The sequence below is a fragment of the Mytilus trossulus genome, chromosome 9 (assembly GCF_036588685.1).
Source record: "Mytilus trossulus isolate FHL-02 chromosome 9, PNRI_Mtr1.1.1.hap1, whole genome shotgun sequence".
In the NCBI taxonomy this organism is placed as follows: Eukaryota; Metazoa; Mollusca; class Bivalvia; order Mytilida; family Mytilidae; genus Mytilus; species Mytilus trossulus.
Genome location: NC_086381.1, coordinates 61,483,126 through 61,503,934, shown reverse-complemented (window position 1 = coordinate 61,503,934; position 20,809 = coordinate 61,483,126). Strand labels below are relative to the sequence as shown.

At 33.1% G+C, this 20,809-nt stretch overlaps 2 protein-coding genes across 2 annotated transcripts; one reads left to right on the top strand and one right to left on the bottom strand.

Annotated features, from left to right (window-relative positions):
• Positions 1 to 14,095: 14,095 nt before the first annotated feature.
• Positions 14,096 to 16,701, top strand: LOC134684826 (putative nuclease HARBI1). Its single transcript, XM_063544135.1, has 4 exons — positions 14,096 to 14,375; positions 14,654 to 14,869; positions 15,340 to 15,410; positions 16,501 to 16,701. Exons 1-4 carry the CDS (start codon positions 14,096 to 14,098, stop codon positions 16,699 to 16,701), a joined length of 768 nt encoding a protein of 255 aa, XP_063400205.1.
• A 665-nt stretch (positions 16,702 to 17,366) lies between these two features.
• LOC134684825 (uncharacterized) lies at positions 17,367 to 20,477 on the bottom strand. Its single transcript, XM_063544134.1, has 4 exons — positions 20,033 to 20,477; positions 18,636 to 18,848; positions 17,869 to 17,920; positions 17,367 to 17,550 (listed from the first exon to the last, which is right to left on the bottom strand). The coding sequence occupies exons 1-4, from the start codon at positions 20,475 to 20,477 to the stop codon at positions 17,367 to 17,369; spliced, it is 894 nt and encodes a 297-aa protein (XP_063400204.1).
• Positions 20,478 to 20,809: the final 332 nt, after the last annotated feature.

The window sequence follows — 20,809 nt, the reverse complement described above, 5'->3', positions numbered from 1 at the left end:
TCAGCAGTACATTTAATATTGTGTTCAATAATCCCATAAGCCGCTCATTAACTAACTTTTTGTTTGTGGTTAAAATTGGAATTTATATGAAATTAAAACCACCAAGGAGAAATATAAAACAGTTGAGCATTGATAAATTATCTCCTTTTCCTCCAATAAGTTGATAAGTACATGAAAAAGGTAAGTATGCATTAACTGGAAGGTTGTTCTCACACATTTTTGACAGTTCTTTTAAATGGATAAATGCTGTCGATAGCAAAATTTCTTCTGATATCAATACTTATACAAATGCATATAAGTGTAAAAGAAAAAGCACAAGAATACTGAATTCCGAGGAAAGTTCGAAACGGAAAGTCCATAAAGTGGCAAATTCAAAAGCTCAATCACATCAAAAGAATTGACAATAACTGTCATATTCCTGATTGTAGAAAATGGTGAATAACACCTGGTTGTATAACCTCATGTTTTTACTGATGAGAATTATACAAATGTATATGTTTGTGAAAAGAGTATCTTCTGTTGAAACATGTTTAGGTTCGTCACATTATTCATGTTATTAGGCTGAAATGTAACATTACAATAGGTGTTGTTCTGTCTCAAAGATCAATATATCAGAAAACATATGTTCCTCACGTATGGCATTGGTTATCGTTTAACTTTTATTTGGGCTCATATCAAATTGAGCATAACGGGTAGTGTAACTGATTGAAAGTCCATGCATTATCATGATTATGCAACATGAGTTTATACTTATATGTAAATACAGATATGCTTAAACTATGTTCACCTATAAGTTGCATGACAGTTGCATTTAATTCCATTATATTAACAATGGTGTTAACAAAACATTATAGGTAAAAATAGGGATACAGAATCATTACAAAGCAAACAAATATATACAAAAAGAAGCACAAAAAGGCAAACAGACGAAGCACATTATCAATCATGAGAGACAAGAATATAACAATTCACCATAGCACAATAACACATTGAAGAGGTGTATAAATACAGAGCAACCCTAAATAGAATTTACTAAATACAGACTAATTAATAAAAGTAATGTTCACGAAGACAACCAAAGAATATAATAACACGTTATTAATATGATAACTAACGTCAGTACAAATGCTCTATACTTCTACATCATCGTGTGTTAATTGTGAAATAGAAACAAAATTTATATCAACATTGTCTTGGTACCTTCTTTGGTTCTTATAACGTGACTCTGTACTCTAAAATATTATGTCAGTATGGTATTGGTCTATACAATGTCTTCAGGTTATACTTCACTTCTATGATAAATTTGAAAATACGTTGAACCACAAACGTCAAAATTATTTGATCTCGTAGTGGAATTAACCAATTGTGAATTCTTCTTAATTCTACATAACCTTTGGACTATTTCAAATGTAGGTCTATTCCTAAAATTTATTCTCACTACTTTTGATTTTTTAACACTGTGTGCTAACATTAAATCTTCTTTTCTTTTCTTCGTATGATCTGTTAGGAACACCCCTCTTTTGAGGGTAATATGGATAAATGTCTTAACTATATACACATTCCGTGAATATATACACTCACTTAAATCTAAAATAGACTTAAATAAAGTTTTTAAGTTGAGTGATAATTGTCAACAGCCATTACACACTTATCAGTTTTAGTCTCGAGTTATGCATCTTGTAGCACATATCTCTTGTGAGCATTTCAAGTTCATTTATTTTGAGCTTGCTTTCAGTAAATATATATGTGAAGTTTGTACAGTCAATTATAAGGACTGTGATTTTATGTCTATCAATAAATGTCTCTTTCCACTTCATTTCTCCAATGAATTTGGTTACATAAGTTTTAATTGGGCATAAAGTTTCTTTTCTTGTCTCACTTTATGCTGAGCAGGTAGTAAGCATATGAGTAAGGTCTTCTGGTTCTTGATTGCACATTTGGCAAGTTGGAGCAATTTCATATCTGCTGAATTTATGCCGATCAGCTTGTAGGGTTTACGTTTGTGTCATCATACTACTTTTGATTATACTTTTTCGAACATCAAGAATTGTAGGTTGCAATATTGTGTAGGAGACATGCGGCTTTCGATTTTTAATTTGATTTAAAGCTTCAGTAGTTTGACATTATGAGATTCACTAATGTTTTCCAATTATATTTAGTAGGCAGACTGCTTTGAAGTTTCCATATATTTTGAAGATTATATAATTGTAGGGTTTCCATTGCACAAAAGAAGAAGCTTTTTAGATTGTCAAAACTGATTGATGATTGTCTTTGTACAAGATCTTGACAAGTTTGTTTTTTGGCCGATAATAAAGAGTAAAGCATAGATAGTTGCCGCCTGTGAAGCTCTTCTTCAACTGGTATTGCCCCTAAGAGTAGATATAGTGCTGATGTAGCTGTTCTTTGCGGAAGAGATTGAATATGTCTCAAGGTATTTTTATGAACTTTTCCTAATATTTCAATTTGTTTTTTATAAGTGGTAGTATTTTTAAACCATATAGAAGCCTTGGGAGAATGTATGTTTTATATATGTTATATTCAGTAATTGAGTCAACCCCATTTTTTCCATGAAGACCGGAGCTCATTATTAAAGGATTATTTTGTTCTTCTTGCTAGTTTAATACGGTCAATAACGTAACGTTCGTTTTTTCTTTTGTTTGTTCTTTGAAGTACTTAATGTGTTGTGGCATCTGTTGGTTCTATAGTTTCTTCCTTTTAATACCCAACTGTTATCTTTTTCTTTCGTATTACACTATACGATTTTGGTTTTTGTTGGATGGATGTTATATTGATGCTGATCAGCATATCTACCTATAATGTCAAGCAGTTATTGCATTTCCGATTAGTCCGAGCTCAATAAGGCAATGTCATCTGCACAAGTAGGTGCACCAATACAAATATTTCCTAGATGGAAGCCAATAGAGCTGTTTTTCAAGTAGATCTTTGACACACAATTAATAGAGATGTGTAGATAAAATGCCTCCTTATCTTACTCCTTTTTTTTATATTAAAACTATCACTGATATCCCCCATCCATTTTACTTTTGATTCTAAATCTTTGTATAGTCCCTTAATATAATAAGTTGTAATAGATCTAGAGGAATTTGTTTGTCTAGTAGTTTGTCCATTAGTATGATATGTTTGAATACATCAAATGCTGATTGTACATCAACTGTTGGTATGAATAATGGTATGTTGTTTTTAAGTTTTTCACATTTTGCTTCTGTTATAATTAAGCTTGCCATAAGGGGACATAATCCTTCTGTGAAGCCAAATTGTAAATCTGAACTCGTATGTAATTGGACTTTCTTTAGTATATTCAGTTCATGTACTTTTCCAATGATGGGAGAAGCAGTAATTCCTCTGTTACTCTTGACATCTTAAGGATTTTTGCCACTCTTTTTAACAGGAGTAAGATTCCTGTTTTAAAGGCTCTTGGAATATAGATGGTCTCTTTAATTTTGTTGAATAAAGTTGTTCATACTGGTGTCAATACTGATTTGGCATTCTTAAGATGTTCGGCAGTAAGCCCATATTCATCTAGTGATTTCCCTAAATTTAGTGTTTCTATTGATTTTTTAATTTATATTTCTTTTTAGTGGTCAGATGTAACTCGATTTTCTTTATAACATTTTTCAATTAGGTTTTGACGTGTTTAGCAGAGATCTAAAAAGGAGTTGTCATATTTCGAGTTTTTTAAGTATACTTAAGTCTTCATAATAATTGGTTTGAATGACAATAATCCGTTTCACCATCTATTTCTAAACAAGTTGTAGTACTTGTTCTGAAATTTCGATTTCTATTTATCAGTATAAAGAAATGTTTCGTTGTTAGTTTTTCCATGATTTGTTGGTAAAGTTGTTTTCTAGCAACAGCTTGCTCTATTCTTAGTGAGTTTCTCAAAAGTTTCTGTTCTGTTATTTTAAAATTGTTTGTATAAACCTTGAAAGACAAAAATATGTGACGTATAAATTTTCTGACGTCAGACACGCGAAGCAATGAATGTGCTTTTAATTTGATAGATGTGTTTGTGTTCTGTTAAATTGTTTCTTGAAAATTGTAACACGATGATGAATGCTGTACCGATATCTAGACTATTTTATTATGTCTGTTTAGTTCACGCTTCATTGTTTATATTTGACGGGACTGATGTAAAAATTGTGAGATTTTGCGCTATTTAACCAGGTTTTATCCACCATTTTTTACATTTGATAATGCCTGTACCAAGTCTAGAATATGACAGCTCTTGTCCATTCGTTTTTTATTTGTTTTGACATTTGAATTTGCCATGATTAGAGACTTTCCGATTTGAAATTCTTCCGAGTCAGTATTTTTGTGATTTTACATTTGTTGCACTACGGACAGATGTTTTGTCAATCTTGTGGACTATTATTTTCTTGATCCTGCAGATACACATGTTTGTACGACATTTCGTGAAGTCTAGATATTCAAAACATTCAAAATAAAATGTATGTTTTTGTATGTTGATTACCTGGGTTCTCATTTATTCCTAAATTCTTAACAAGACACTCAATTACGAAATCAATCGTTTGTCGTTTGACGACATTACATTAGAAAAAAAACGCCTTTTAAGTGTTTTTATGTACTTGTTACACGGTATCATGGCTTGAATGTATTAGTTGTAGATTAAAAACAATAACTATCATCATTACATTGTTCCAAATCGACACAGTCCTGGGTACATCATTATATATCTGCATTTAATTATGATCATTGTGTCTGAAGGATGCTTACTCAGAACAAATAATATTACCGTTTATTGTCGTAAAACACAAATAATAAAGCAAAACAAAAACTTCAATTATTTGGTGCTTCTGAAGTGCCTTTCTTTAAGACCTCGTACACCAAAACAAATAAACTACGATGTTTACAACTACAACACATGGACAAGTTTATAGAGCTAATTTAAGATGGTATTAAAGTTCACACATATGCTTCAGGGAGAAATAATTTAACTGCAAAAAGTGGGAGGGGAGGGGGGATAAGGTTTATCTTCAGACATTTTTTTCGACGCTATCGATTTTCTGTCCTTCAAAATTTAATATTATAAGGAATGAGAGAAATCTGCATTCAGAATATTTTTTTGTCATCTGCTCTACCAACATAACTTTTTTTCATCGAATTGGAGACCAGTATATTATTTAAAAACAAACCAATGATCATGATTCAAGACTACATCGATAGGTATCATAATCATATTCGTAATGAACCTCACTTGATCATGAACACATACGATTGATAGACTATTTGACATGTGGGTGTCCAAATGTAACTTAAGGTTAAAAAAATAAACAGACTATATCATTTCGGCTCGTTGCATTTCATTTGAAAACCAAAAACAGATATCTTTATCTCTTTTATTCATTGACGAATAACTGATTGATTTCTTTCAAATTAGATAAACATTTGAAAAGGAAGAGTTTAAAGATGTTCATTGATTCAGTATATCATGTACAATTTTGAATATTCATTCACGAAAACAAATATGATTATTACTGTGTTTGTACTTAAAGGAGCAATACACAGGGTACAAGATACCCTCCCGTATCACCGGATACCATCTTATGTTGTTATTTTTGTTTGTATTTTGTCTTACAAAGTCTTATTTTTTTATGTTGCGTTTTGTTTTTGGCATCGCATTGTTTTGTGTTTTCGATTAATGAGTTTGACCATTCAATTTGTATTATTTGCATTAAGGTTAATCTTTTCATAATACCAGTTTGAACTCGCAAAGTAAAATATATAAATGAAATAAACCGATTGTGTGCATATTTTTATTTGTCTGCATGATTATTGACATATGACGTCTTTTTCATAAAACACATAGATATAGGAAGATGTGGTATATACTTATTTGTGTAGTTCCTTGCGAAATAGTATGTGTATCAGTAACCACTAAACATGGTGTTATTGTAACTACCGTATTGTCCAATGTTAATATTAGTACTTTGAGTCATTGATTGCATTGAGGATTGAAATGAGGAATTGGCAGGAAAAACATTCCCTATGAAGAATTGATTGTGATATCTCGACGCGAAATGTGTGTGTTGATTGTTTATATGTACAGGCCAATCAATATGCGTTTGTTGATTTTGAAACATTCCACTGTGGGAATAGCGATTACTTAAGTGTTCCATCTGATTTATGTCATGTGCAGGAATAGACCGAACATGTGGCCTTTCAACAAAATACGAATTATTTTTCGATCGATGATTTTCCACTAACTGGTGTGACTCTATAATATGCTCCCGTTCACCTCGATATCGATCATCGCGCTGATATGTTTTCTCATATCCTCCATGTCCTTGCAGATTTGGAAAATTTGATTGTCTATCTTGGAAACCATAGTTATCATCCAGTTGATCGTGGTTATAGTCAGGTGTCTGGCGTTCATCTTCAAATCCATTATTATCAAAATGTTGATCCATGTGTGTATGATAGATATCGTTCATTTCATTAGTTTGTCCCAATGGTTGACGTCTTGAAGATTCTTGCAAGATATTTTGATGTCTTGTTAAACCTTGATTATTGTGTATGTCATTTGCATTTTGAATACGAATCAGACGAAATAGAAGAAGAATGATCAAATGACCCAGTTTGGCTTTCGGTATCATCAGCGGTATCGACAGGTTTAGATTGACGTTGTTTTCTACGTAATCGATAATAGAAAAAAAGAAATAAAGGTTGAAAAATGAATTCCATGATGACAACAACAAATTTGTAAGGTGCATACCATGCATGATTTGAGCATGATCGTCCAATCTTTAACTCGAGTAGTGCCTGATCATCACTGTACCACAGAAACAATAATACAGCATTTTCGGCATAATATATAATATAATACCATCCGAAACATTTCCCACCATATTGGTCTTGCTTGTGACACTTATAAACATCTGACACATACAAGCAAAAATATGTTACCTATCATTCCCAATAAAAGATCCGGTTCCTCCAAAAATCGGAATTCTTCGTCGTCACACGATCTTTCACAAGCACCGTATACTACACAAACAAGTAATCGATAGAAAATAAAGTACACCGCAATCATGTCATATTCAGCGGCCAATAGTGCAATAAAGATAATGCGTGGTACTATTTCAGCAAACCGTGATACCCAGTGAATGAATTTGATTAAATAGCTGTCTTCTTCGTTCTTTTTTGTTTTTCGATATTGATGTTTGAAGGCATTTAAAGACCAAGCCAGTTCAAGAGACGATGCAGATATACTAAGATAACGAAGAATCTCTGTAAAATAAGGTAATAATGTATTATTTTTTCTCACAATTCATTGGAGAGAACAAATATATTGAATTAAAATTAATTACATGTGTACATACATATATAACTAACATACACAGCTGACATTTTGACGAGCCAGACAAAATCATAACACATACAAACCAAATGTAACGATTTTGATCAGCCTTATAAACTGAAAATTTTGAAATGTGTTTGATTGGCATATGTTACTAAACAAAAAAAGGTACAGTAAATATGGTCTAAGAAACTTAAATATATATTCACTATTTCAGCTTCGTGGCAAACCTTTGAAATACATACAGGACTTGGTTAAATGATCTTACGCAGAATTTACAATGTACGGTTTTATCATCAAGGAAGTCGTGCAAAAAATATAGTATCATAATTGATATTAATAATCTTTTTTTTTTTAAATGCCTCATGTTTGTATTGTTTAATGTCTTTCGTTTTGTCATTTATATGTCTGTCTGTTTGTGATTATTTTTTATTGGTTTGTTTATTTAGTAACAATCCTATCGTTTGGATTTTAAACTTATAAAATTCGTATTCTTATTTTTTTTCTGATGCTTATATCCTATGTCTACATGTACCAGATTTGTTCAAAAGCACAACTTAAATAAAGTCAACGGGTTATATTATCTTAAATTGAAACAGTGCATGTTTTTTTTCCAGTTCTATTTACAAAAGCTATGACACGGAAAAAGAGATGACATTGCTGGCGACGTCAAGAGTCGAAACATCAATTGATTGATGCATGCATATCATATTTTGAATATTTTTTGTGCGTTATCAGGACTTTTTACTTATACCAATATATATTCAAAAATTCAAAGAAGGTATAACTGACTTAGATATGTGAATTGGAGAAGACAGTCTTGCGATGTCTTGTATTACGTTTAGTAAAATTCCGTCAGGATTCTACATGATCCGCCTTATCGCCCCATTACGCTAACTAACTGATACAAAGGAAGCAATCGCGGTGGTGACGTGCTGTTATTTAAGCACTTGATAACCGATTTTGATAAGATATGTAATATATTTTCAAGAGTGAGAAAAGTTACCGTCCATCTCTGACATTATATTTATTACTAATTCTAATATGACGTGCTTCTTTCGCTTTGTAAACAACAGCGTTGTATATTTCTCGATATATCTATACTTAGCGCAGACTCAGAAACATACATAAACATGGCTGTTACTACAAATGTATTTAATCCCCCGTAACTCCTCGTTGTATCGTGACGTCTGCTAAAAGGTAAATATGGCGTACACACAAGTGTCACCCATAAAGATCGGAACAAAAGTGGAACATAATGGCAGATTTTTCAAGATAGTAAACCATCAAAAGCCAGATAAATACGCTAGACAGTATATCATACAATCCTTTGAAACTGGCCAGATACATAAAGTGTTTAGACACGAAATTTTTCAGGTTCCCGTCGCCGTCGGCATTCCGTTTACTTCTTTCAAAACGCAAAATGTATCCCTGGTGATTCCAGCAACTAGTACATGTACAACAGCTACACAGGCCCAGTCTGAACCAATGTTTGACAGTGAAAAACTTTCCCAATCTGATGAGGAAATGTTGGAACTTGAATTTGATCTTGAAGTTCCAACCCATAATGATGAGGATCTCAATGATCTCAATAAGATTCTAGAAGTAGAGGAATCAGCGCCACTGGAACCAATTAAAATGAGATTCAAACCTGTTCCAAGCCAACAAAAGATAGACACAATTGCCATGGCAAGAACAGAACAAACCACAAACAGACAGACTACCTGGGGTGTCAAATTATTCCGAGGTACAGCACGACAATATAGAAAATAAAATGAATTTTAAAATAAATGCACAATACCAAAAATAGAGAATTCAACTTAAGTCCTACCTTTTTTCTTATCTAAACTTCTGCTTAAATATTCTGATCAACAATAAGATCATTTCTGTTCTTTCTTTATATATATATATATATATATATATGTACACATTTCACATTGCCTTCATACTATGAAATAATTTTTGATTGTCCTGTTGGGGATTCGAACCCCAATTTTTTGTTGGAAGACAAATGTACTTGCCAGTTGTACTAACAGGACTTATTAAACCATTTGTAAGCAACTGAAGTGTGTACATTTCAGAATCTATACAATAACACCAAATTTATTGCACTTTTGAATTTTCAACATCGATCTGACACATGTATGGACTATAACATGCAATTGTTTTCAACATCACACCCCAGGCCAGGTATAAATTTCCAACATATATATGACTTGCACTAATTATTTCTTAAATATGACCCAGGCCATCTATAAATAATTTTAAACATCACGGTCGACCGGCCTATGTTTGTTTCACATATAAGTAGATATAGGAAGATGTGCTGTGAGTGCCAATGAGACAACTCTCCATCCAAATAACAATTTAAAAAGTAAACCATTATAGGCTAAAGTACAGCCTTCAACACGGAGCCTTGGCTCACACCGAACAACAAGTTATGAAGGGCCCCAAAATTACTAGTGTAAAACAATTCAAACGGGAAAACCAACGGTCTAATCTATATAAACAAAACGAGAAACGAAAAACACATATATATTACATAAACAAGGCTTATTTCATGTTTTAATATCCAACATATCTGATCAGGCCATGAAAAAAATTCCAACATCATGCATGTCCCAGTCCATGAGTAAATTTCCAACATAAAGTACCATGTCCAACAAAATTATGACCTCCATGAATTATATATTTTTACACATGGCCTGGTCCGGTCCGTGATGGTAGAAATTTACACATGGCCAGGGCCATGATGTTGGAAATTTACACATGGCCAGGGCCATGATGTTGGAAATTTACACATGGCCAGGGCCATGATGTTGGAAATTTACACATGGCCAGGGCCATGATGTTGGAAATTTACACATGGCCTGGTCTGTGATGGTGGAAATTTACACATGGCCAGGGCCATGATGTTGGAAAATAATAGCATCAGCAATATATACATTTTTTAAACACATTAAACTAAAATTTACTTAAAGAATGACTGTAATATTTTTTCTGTCTATGAAGAAATAACAAAAAAATTTGATGCACACTGAATAACATTCATAGCTGGTTATCTAACAGTGTGCACCACATTTTTAATTTTATTTCAAATAGACAGAAAAAATACTACAGTCATTTCTTATAATTTAATTCTAAATTCCATTTTAAACCTTAAAAAACCATGAAAAAACGTTGATGACGTCACGATCACATGACTTAATTGTGTCTATGGGCTGATCAAATAACGTGTTACATCCAAAATCAAATAATAAACAAATGTACAAATATACATGTAACGCATGTAAAAAATAAATAAATGGTTAAAATAAACTTACAGGTTACATACATATACATGTACATGTATAATGAAATTTAGAATGGAAATTGGGAATGTGTAAAAGGGTCAGCAACCTGGCCATAGAGCAGACAACAGCTAGTGCTGAAGGTCACCATTGAATACACATACATGTACAACATGTACAATGTAGGGGTCAGAATTACAATAAAGTATACACAAAACAAGTTAATAAAAAATCATACAAGACTTACAAAGGTCAGAGGCTCCTGACTTGGGACAGGTGCAAAAATGTGGTGGGGTTAAAATCATATTATGTATATACATGTACATGTAATATATGATACAAATGAACATATCTTACTGAACATTCTGTATGCATGCGTTTAAATTTTCTAACATGTACTTTTAACATATTTATTTATATGACTCAATGACTCATAGAATAAAATAAAAACAGTATGATTTAAATTTCAGGATGGCTAAAGGAAAACAACCTGCAAACAGACTTTGAAATGACTGATGTCCCGACATTGAATGAGCGACTCAAAATCTTCTATGCAAGTCTCCAAACTAAGAATGGTGAGGAATATTCCAAATCAGCATTAATTGGCATAAGGGCTGCGTTAACTCGACATCTGACCAGTCCGCCTTACACCAGGGAAATTAGCTTGATGAAGGACAGAGAGCTCATGACATCAAATCATGTCATGCTTGGTCTAGTGAAAATAAAAAAAAGGGAAGGAAGGGATGTTACGATACATAAGAAGGCTGTGTCTGAGGGTGACATAAACAAGCTTTACTCAAGTGAGGTGTTTAGCTTGGACAGTCCTGGAACACTTCAAAATAAGGTGTTTTGGGATATAATGTTGAACTTTGGTCGTAGGGGTCAAGAAGGTCTTCATGCCATACAATGAGAGTAATAAAACACATCATGGAGTAGATAATAGGGAAAATGAGCAAGTCCAACGTATGTATGGCAATAACAGGGACACGTGTCCTGTAAAGAGCTTAGATCTTTACCTTTCAAAGCTTAGCCCGAAGTGTGACGCTTTGTTTCAAAAGCCCTTACAATATCCCAAACAAACCTGCTGGTATGCCGCACAGCCCATGGGCAAAAATAAATTAGCTGGTATGATGGCACGCATTTCAAAGACAGCTGGCTTATCAAAGCGCTACACTAACCATTGTATCAAGGCCACCGTTGCCACTGGGCTAAAGACGGCTGGGGTTGACCTGTTGTCAATCATGAGTGTAACAGGCCACAGAAATGTTAAGTCTCTTGACAGTTATATAGAGGGACCAACTGACCAAGACCGCCGCCAACTGTCGGCAAATTTGCAAAATCTGGGATCAGAAACTTCAAATAAACAACTTAACCCTGTGAATGTTTTCGATTCCGTAGATGGTGGTAGCCACACAGTAGCTCTACAGTCTTCTCAAATTTCAAACATTTCCAAAAATCCAATATCAGATATTAAAATTCTAAATGGTGCAAATATCACAGGAGGTACTTTCACTTTCAACGTAGTAAATAAAGACTAAATCTGTAACTACTACTCTTCAGCTCACTTGAACACATCACGAACATTTTGAACATTAATTTCTTATAGAATGAACACATTTAAATGTTGTAGACTCCAGCATTGTCCAGAATAAATGATTTTTCTGTCATTTCTGTGTCACTTCGTTTTCACGTCAACCAAAATGGCGGAATACACACAACATTGTACACAACATCGATTTTTGATAAAATATTTCGTTTATGATTATTGTTGACTATAAACAATATGTTTGTTGAATTAAAAGTAACATAATACAATTCAATTAGTGCATACTGATACTTTATCTCTACGAATAACTGTGTAATCGATATTTTACCTGTATTAATCAGGGGAGTAAATTGTAACAGCTAAATCCCGGCATTCCTCTCCTCGCTTCAGTTATTTCATTTACCGTATTTGTCCTATTAGAATCGAAATAATTCATGGAAGCCATAGATTTGTTGGAAATTTACACATGGGCTGGGCCGTGATATTCGTTAATTTTATCCCTCGCTAACGCGCAGGATAAAATTCGAATATCACGGCCCAGGCCATGTGTAAATTTCCAACAAATCTATGGCTTCCATGAATTATTTCTTAAGTTGAGCATTATTGTTAATCGAAAGATTTTTGACTATTGAGATGTTGATCTATTTTGTTTGGCATTGTTGGCGTCTCATAGAATCGTTCAAACTTTTGGGAATCCCTAAAATACATTACCAAGTACGTAAAGCCCATACCATTCGTGTTTTGAGCATATTACTCAAACAATTAAATCAAGTAATGCCTGATCATCGTAATACCACCGGACGGTACATGTCTCACGAACTCGACTTTAACAGTCATAATTCAAATAAACATTGACTTAAACAATGTTTTGTTTCTTCTCAAGGACTCCCCCTAGCTACGGGTATGCTGGTAAATTATTCACGAAAAGGTATGACAGTAAAACGACAACAAAACATACAAAGAGTTAAAAATATATTACACAGAAAAACATAGAGGGTACCGTACTTACAGAAAAAAATCCGGAGAAGCAAGAAATCTCTTCTCAATTCAAGAAAAATGATTTTGCTTGTTCATATCATTGCTTATAAATCTGTACTTGCAAGCCCATTTTTTTTATAGAGAACTTTTTTGTTTCCTTTTTTAATGCAATGCTATTCTTTTGTCGATCCACTGACAGTAAATTTTTACACCACTTGGTCGATTCAACTGCTGGTAGACGTTTTGTCCCCGATGGTATCACCAGCCTAGTAATCAGTACGTTGATGTTTACATGAATGTCAATTGTATGGTAATTTTTATAAATTTACTGTAACAAAACTTTGCATTTTTTTTTAAACTAAGAATTTTCTTATCCCAGGAATAGATTACCGTTGCCGTATTTGACACAACTTTTTGGAATCATGGGTCCTCAATGCTCTTTAATTTTGTACCTGTTTGTCTTTATATATCTTTTGTAATCCGAGGGGCATTAATGAGTCTTATATAAACAAAAGCAGCGTCTGGCCTACTAAATCATAATCCTGGTACCTTTGATAACTAATTCCAACTTGGTTTGAAAGCCCGGCAATAATTTGTACAGGTTCCCTTATGTCTATTTCATTTCATTTGTTGTCATTAAATGAATTAGGCCACAAGTTGTTTTTCTTCGTTTGAATAATTTCACAGCTCCTCGTGATCTTTACAAAACTGCGTCGATTTCTCTGCTGGTGGACTATTAGTCCCTGATTTTATCATCTGGGCCCGGTTGTTCAAAAGTGTCGTTAAGCTAACGATGTCGTTGAAGTGTCGTTAGCCAGTCGTTAAATTTAACATAATCGTTAAGTGTTGTTCAAAAATTTTAACGCTTAACACAGTCGTTAAATCTGTGTTAAACTTAATCACTTGACATACCTCGATTAAACCCCTAACGCAGCGTTAAAGATGGCAGCCTTAGATTTAGCCTTGTTTCATGTACCAATTCAAAGAAAAGAAAGAACTTTTAGAAGCAAAGAAGAACTTACCCTAGACTACACTGATACAGAACTTAGAGCACGCTACAGATTTGGGAGGGAAGGCATTTTATTCTTATCTGATCTAGTAAGGGACAGGTTGACACGTCAGACAAACCGGAATCATGCCCTCAGTGTAGAACAACAGACAATGGTGACATTGCGATTTCTTGCCAGTGGAAGTTTCCTCCAGGTCATAGGCGACACATTAGGTAAGACTATATACTTTTAAATGGTTCAGCTGTTTACACATGTTTTTTAATGATAAACTATTTCAATTTGAGAATTTTATGCAGGATCTAAAGTGGCAATTCATAGTGTACATGTACATGCATTTATTGTTGTATTCGTTTCTTCCATACTCTGCACTAGTCTACAGTACCATATTTGTTTACAAAGTAATTGGGCAGTCATTACCCTAAAGTTGTGCATCTCTACTTTATAAGTTTGGACAAAAGCACAGTTTCAAGAGTGGTCGATTCTGTTTTAGATGCCCTTTGTGAAAAGAGGAACGAGTTCATTCAGTGGCCTACTAACCTTAACCAAACCAAAGCTGAATTTTACGAGTTTGCTGGGTTTCCAAACATTTTGGGTGCTATTCATGGGAAACATATAAGAATAAAGAGACCGCATCATGACGAACCTTCATTTATCAACAGAAAAGGCTACCCAAGCCTGAATGTTCAAGCAGTATGTGATGCAAAGGGTAATGTTCTTCTGTTTTCATCTTCACATAATGTAATTTTGAACTGTCACATTGTAAACAAATCTGCTGTTCCCCTGAATTAAATTTCAGAAACCAGTCTCACTATAGTGTGTTCCATATAACGAAGTCTTTATATTAAAATTGATATTAATATAGTTACTTTCAGACCTAGATAAACAAAAATCCATACACTAACAGTGTAATAAAAAAAAAGTTTTCCAGCTTAAAAAAAAAAAATCCTAAAAGAATGTACAATTTATTTATAAGTACCCCCCTTTTTTTCCATTTTGTACACTTGAAAAAAAAGGTGCTGGATTAATAAGACTTATAGGGTTTATCATCTTTGACCCCTCCCTTTTTGGGAAATGTCTCTTAAGGTTTACTAGTTTTTAAAAAAAATTAATAGACAAAAAGTAACTTAAACATGTAAAGTAGTGCTTTATATAATGTTTTAACTGATTTTTTTTTAGGTAGATTTACAAACATAAATGCAAAATGGCCAGGTTGTTGTCATGATTCACATGTTTTCAGAACATCACAGGTGAGTGTAAATGGTTGATTAATAATTTTAAATCAGCTTCATTAGTCATTAGAATATTATGGAGTATCATGAAAAACAGATCATAATTATACATAACATTGAAAACACTACTTTATTTGATTATATTAGTCCCAGATGGTATATATATATATTTCTGTTTTATGTAGACAACCTAAGTGAAGATGCAAAATATTTTCACTTTTTTAAATGTTCAATGTTTCTGGTTTATATCATATTAATAGAGACATATATGTATTATATATGTCCCTGATATCAGCCAGCAAAAAGTGAATGAAAAATGTCTGGATAAGAATGGTAAAATGTTGTACGATTGCCAATGCCATATCTTTTAAACAATGCAAACTAAATTGATATGCATGTATATTCTTTAAAAATAAAATTGTATTGTATTTATATTTATGTTTTGTATAATATTCTTTAAAATATATATATTTGCTCATGCAGGTTTGTGCTCACATGGAGAGAAATGGCAATTGGGAAAATGGCATCTTACTTGATGATAGTGGCTATCCCTGTAGGTCTTTTTTAATGACACCTTTTCTGAACCCCAAATGAGCAACACCATAGAAGGTACAACAGATGTCATGCAGTCACAAGATCCATTATTGAAAGAACATTTGGCAGATGGAAGAGAAGGTTCCACATATTGCATTCTGAAGTGAGTTATTATTTAGATGATTTTATTACTACTTCTTATTGATTGGAGTATATTTTTCCTTTCAAATTATAATCATAATATTTTTTTTAAAGAAAATTACAAAACTACCCTCCTACCCCCCCCCCCTTTCCACTCCCTCTCACTCTCAATACTATATCGAATAAATTTGCACCCGAGTTGTGTCTTAGATATTTATCAACCGGAACTATTTGGGTACATTTTTGTATATTTAAACTTAATATTACAAACTTATACATTTTTTGAGACTGTTACCAACAGATTGCACAAATGGATCAGTGGTCCCAGAGAAAAAAAAACACACTACGACTTTTTTGCATTTTATTACGTCCTTCAACCACACAATCTAGTATATTGTGTAACCCTGCATGGTAATGTTTTTTAATTTTGCAGATTTGTATGGATCCCAAAAAGGTAACCAAAATAGTAATGGTTTGTGGAATCCTACACAACATCTGCATACAGCTAAATGAGCCAGATGTAGCTGATGAGCTTGTTAATGAGGATGTTGAAAATGGAAACAACTATAATGGACAACAGGAAGGAAGAGGGATTAGGGAGCACATTGCTGACACTTATTTTAACCGTCATTAAATTTAAAACATCTCTTTCACTTTCTTTATTTTTTTATATTATAATCCAAGAAACTTAAGTACCAGGATCATTTACGATTTCATAAAATTGTTTAGCTTTGAATGTTACAAAAATCATATTTGGCAATTGCCAAAATCTTGCACCCACAATGAAAATGGAAGATTTGGTATGCTTGCCAATAAGATAAAATGTTCTATACTTCAAATGATATAGATATGAGCAATTGTACAGCCATCAACATTGAAAAAGTCAATTTCCTTTATATACAGAAACGTTGTTGGTGAAATAAGACTCAGTATTGGAATTATCATCTTACCAGCTTGAAATTATCATATTTGACATCAACATGTTAATACATTGATATCTTATCTTCATTGACAAGGCTACAAAAATGACAAAAAAACAACAAAAAATCCAAATTGCTGACAGTATTCATATATAAGTTATATAGTCATCAATTTCAATCACAAAGAATTCATAAATACGATATGTGTTAATAGAAAAATCTAGTACCAATATAATATATGCAGTATTTTAATAATTTGATTTTGTAATAAACACAGAAATTTGGAAAAAAACAATTAAAACAAGTCAATCATTTCAGTAAATAGATTCAAACATTTAAATATCTAACAACTTGAAAAGTTTTCTAAATGTTTTAACAATCACTGCCCTAAAACTGACAATAGTTCCAAGGCATCAGAATCTAAACTGTCATATTTGCTAAGCAATTTCCTCAACAGATCTACTTGTAGTGTATTCTTCTCTAGTTCCTTTTCAAGAACTGCACATTGTAATGTATACACATCTTCAGCTGTCTTTTTCTTCTTGCTGGGTGTCTGCTGTATGCTGCAAGAAAAAAACACCACATTCAAAATAATTACTGTATACATAACCTTTATAAGTTAATTGGGGCATAATCAAGTTCTGCCAACTTTTAACAATCCCTTTTTCCTAGAGGGTGTCTCATCAGTTGTATTATAATGGAACAATTATTTCTTTTTTTGTCTACTTATTTAAATTTGTAGTACCATGAGGTGTGCATCAAAGTTAGGGAGCCTTTGATTTTTAGGTTGGGGAAGGGGTACGTCTCAAGGAAATTAGAAAAAAATATGCAGGACAGGATTTTTGAGAAGAAGTAAAAAATGTCACGATAAAACACTTTACAAGAACAAGGCAGGATGACAATTTATGTAAAAAAAGTCACGCACCGGGTAATCTAAAGAGAAAAGAAGACAGGACCAAAAAGATTGAAAAATTAAAAGGCAAGACAGAAATTACAACAACAACCAAGGCAGGACAAAATCCCCCCCCCCCCCCCCACTCCCTTAAAACAAAGGTTGAGTGCTCACACACTCTCTCAGTAATCTGTTTAGGTCAGTGGTTTTTCATTCATATCGTATTTTTTATGATTTTCTAATTTTCCTTTTTTTTTAATCCATTGGCATTGCATGGTCTTTTATAAGGTATGGGTTTTTATCATTGTCGAAGGCTGCACAGTTACTTTATAGCTTACATCCACTTTATTTTAACTTTGCCTATTTTTTAATCCATTGCATGGTCTTTTATACGCTATCGGTTTTTATCATTGTCGAAGGCTGCACAGTTACCTTATAGCTTATATCCATGCACTTTATTTTTACTTTGCTAGATATATGTCCTATTGACAATCATACCCCATCTCCTTTTTTGGGACGTCCGACGATCAATTTTTCAACGGCAGCTTTCAGATATGTGTTTGTAACTTTTGTAGGGAATTTCTTATGATTTTCTAATTTTCTGTTAAGAGCTTAGACGAATATAAAATTAAGAGATCATTCTATCTCAAAATAGTGAACCGAACACAAATGGAGACTTATATAACTGTTGAACGTATATAACTGCTGATGTCATGAAATAAGATTTTTTTTGTGGTAAATATGTAGTAACATTACCTGCATGAACTTGAAGATCTTTTTGACTGGGAAGATGCTGAAATACTTGGTCCTGAAGATGTGGCATTTCTATCAGTCCCTTCAGCATCATCGGCAAAAGGGCAGGTCTGCTCTTTGTTCTGCAAGTTCTCATCCAGACAGATTCTTCTGCTGTAGGTCTGGGGGTAGCTGTGGCAGTGCATTGAGACTGGCTTCCATTTGTGGTGGAAATTGCTTTTAAAATATCAAGTAAAGAAATAGCAATAGAAATTCTTGTAAGATTCTTAGTGAGAACAAATCTATACAAATAGATGATTTTAAAGCCTTTTATAGCTGGCTATATATGCTGTATGGGCTTTGCTCATTGTTTAAAGTTGCACAGTGATCTTTTTGGTCTCTTGTGTACAGTTGTCTCATTGGCAATTATACCACATCTTCTTTTTTAATATACACATACGGACAATGACCTGAATTTTTCATAGGTGACATGTGAGGGAAAAAAATGGTTTTATTTCAAAGTAAATCATATTGATTTTTTTACTTTTTTTTACAAATGACCTATGAAATGGTTAAGAACAAATGTGAAAGCATAAACATATAACACTCATGCAATTATATTATATTATATGTTATTCAGGTCTCAGACAAGGTATATAATGTGTCATTCCCGGCTTAGAGTTTATATCCCCTGAGCCGAAGCCCTGTTTTCATTTTTTATTGGGTTTTTTTTCAGTTTAAGAAGGTCACTTTGAAAGTAAACTGATTTTTTTATTTTGAAAACAGAAGTACAAAGAGGAATAACTCTTAGATTATTCATTTCCAAGATTATAAGGAACAGGCTATAGTCTTTCTTCTATGGTGTAAGCAACTGATAAGTTCTTATCTGTACATGAAATTATATATTTTAAACTTAATAAGTTATTATTTTAATTGATTTAAACAGTTTCATCATTTTAAAACAGTTTCAAATTCTTTTAAAGTCATATCTCCGTAAAACATATCTTTTCAATGTCACAAGGGACAAAAAAGCGGCAATAGCAAAACAAAAAACAACACGATGGTGAAAGTAGGTTGTGCAATCAAAATAAAGATTAATAAAGGTTACATACTGTTTCAAGGATATCCAAATGCAAAAAGTGTAAGTGAATAATTCAATCCTTTATGTACAAGTGATCACTAGTTGCGCATAAGAATGAAAATTTAAAAGTAGTTTGACATGTTTATATTTTTAGAACATGTTAAGGTCAAATATATTTAAAGCGAGGAAATCCCATGCTATGGGAAATCTTTCTGTCAAAGCAGACGACCGATAGCGTAAACTTATTTTCTATATCTACAGGTTAAAATCAAAGTTTTTAAGTCAAATTAAAGAATGAAATAAGAGTAAAAATTAAATTGAATTTAAAAAAAAACCATACCATTGCAAGTTATTTCTGTCACCAAGCCACTAACTCCAATGAATGAGGCACTATCCCTCATAGCATTAACTATATTTTCTTCGGCAAAGGTTAGCTGTGTGGGTGGTGGTCCACCTCCAGTTTTGCCCATTTCCTTTCTGTTGTTGGTGAACTTCTCTTTGGCACCCCGACACATATTGCGGTATTTGTTCCTGACTTCTGTCTCACTCCTCATACAAACACCCAACGCATTGACTTCCTCTGTAATGAGTTTCCATAACTCATTCTTCTTCTGGTTAGTAACTTCTAGGGAAAATCCCCCTTTCAATAACTCCAACTCATGAGTAACTCTGGAACTTATAAGGTTTGCCTCAATTGGTGTGAAATTAGCTTTTCTGTCCCTAGGCAATTTTTTTGCAGACAATTCAGCCATCTGGGTAACAGGAAGTGAAGATTTTCTGTGCATTATGGGTAACATTTTAACTACAAAAAATTAAACGACTCTTAACGCAGTGTTAGTTAACATTGTCGTTAACAAAATTTGAACAACACATGTTAACGCATATGTTAGCTACCGACTTAGTTAAGATTTATCGACTCGTTAGCCTTAATCATCGTTAAGGCTAACGACACTTTTGAACAACTGGGCCCTGCTCGGTAGTCAGTACTTCGTTACTTACATGATTTATAACAAATTTTTAAAGATCAGTCTAGAAATTTTATTGAAACTGAGGACCAAACTCTGGCATGCAAAGTTTACCTTTTTGTTTTGCATTTGGCTTCTTTTTAGAGTATATT

Coding starts and splice junctions, on each gene's coding strand:
- LOC134684826 (XM_063544135.1), top strand. CDS start 14,096: ATGGCAGCCTTAGATTTAGCCTTGTTTCATGTACCAATTCAAAGAAAA. Junction 14,376..14,653: donor GGTCATAGGCGACACATTAG/GTAAGACTATAT, acceptor ATTCTGTTTTAG/ATGCCCTTTGTGAAAAGAGG. Junction 14,870..15,339: donor AGCAGTATGTGATGCAAAGG/GTAATGTTCTTC, acceptor ATTTTTTTTTAG/GTAGATTTACAAACATAAAT.
- LOC134684825 (XM_063544134.1), bottom strand. CDS start 20,477: ATGCACAGAAAATCTTCACTTCCTGTTACCCAGATGGCTGAATTGTCT. Junction 18,849..20,032: donor GACAGAAATAACTTGCAATG/GTATGGTTTTTT, acceptor ATATTTTAAAAG/CAATTTCCACCACAAATGGA. Junction 17,551..17,868: donor TGTCATCCTGCCTTGTTCTT/GTAAAGTGTTTT, acceptor TTTTTCTTGCAG/CATACAGCAGACACCCAGCA.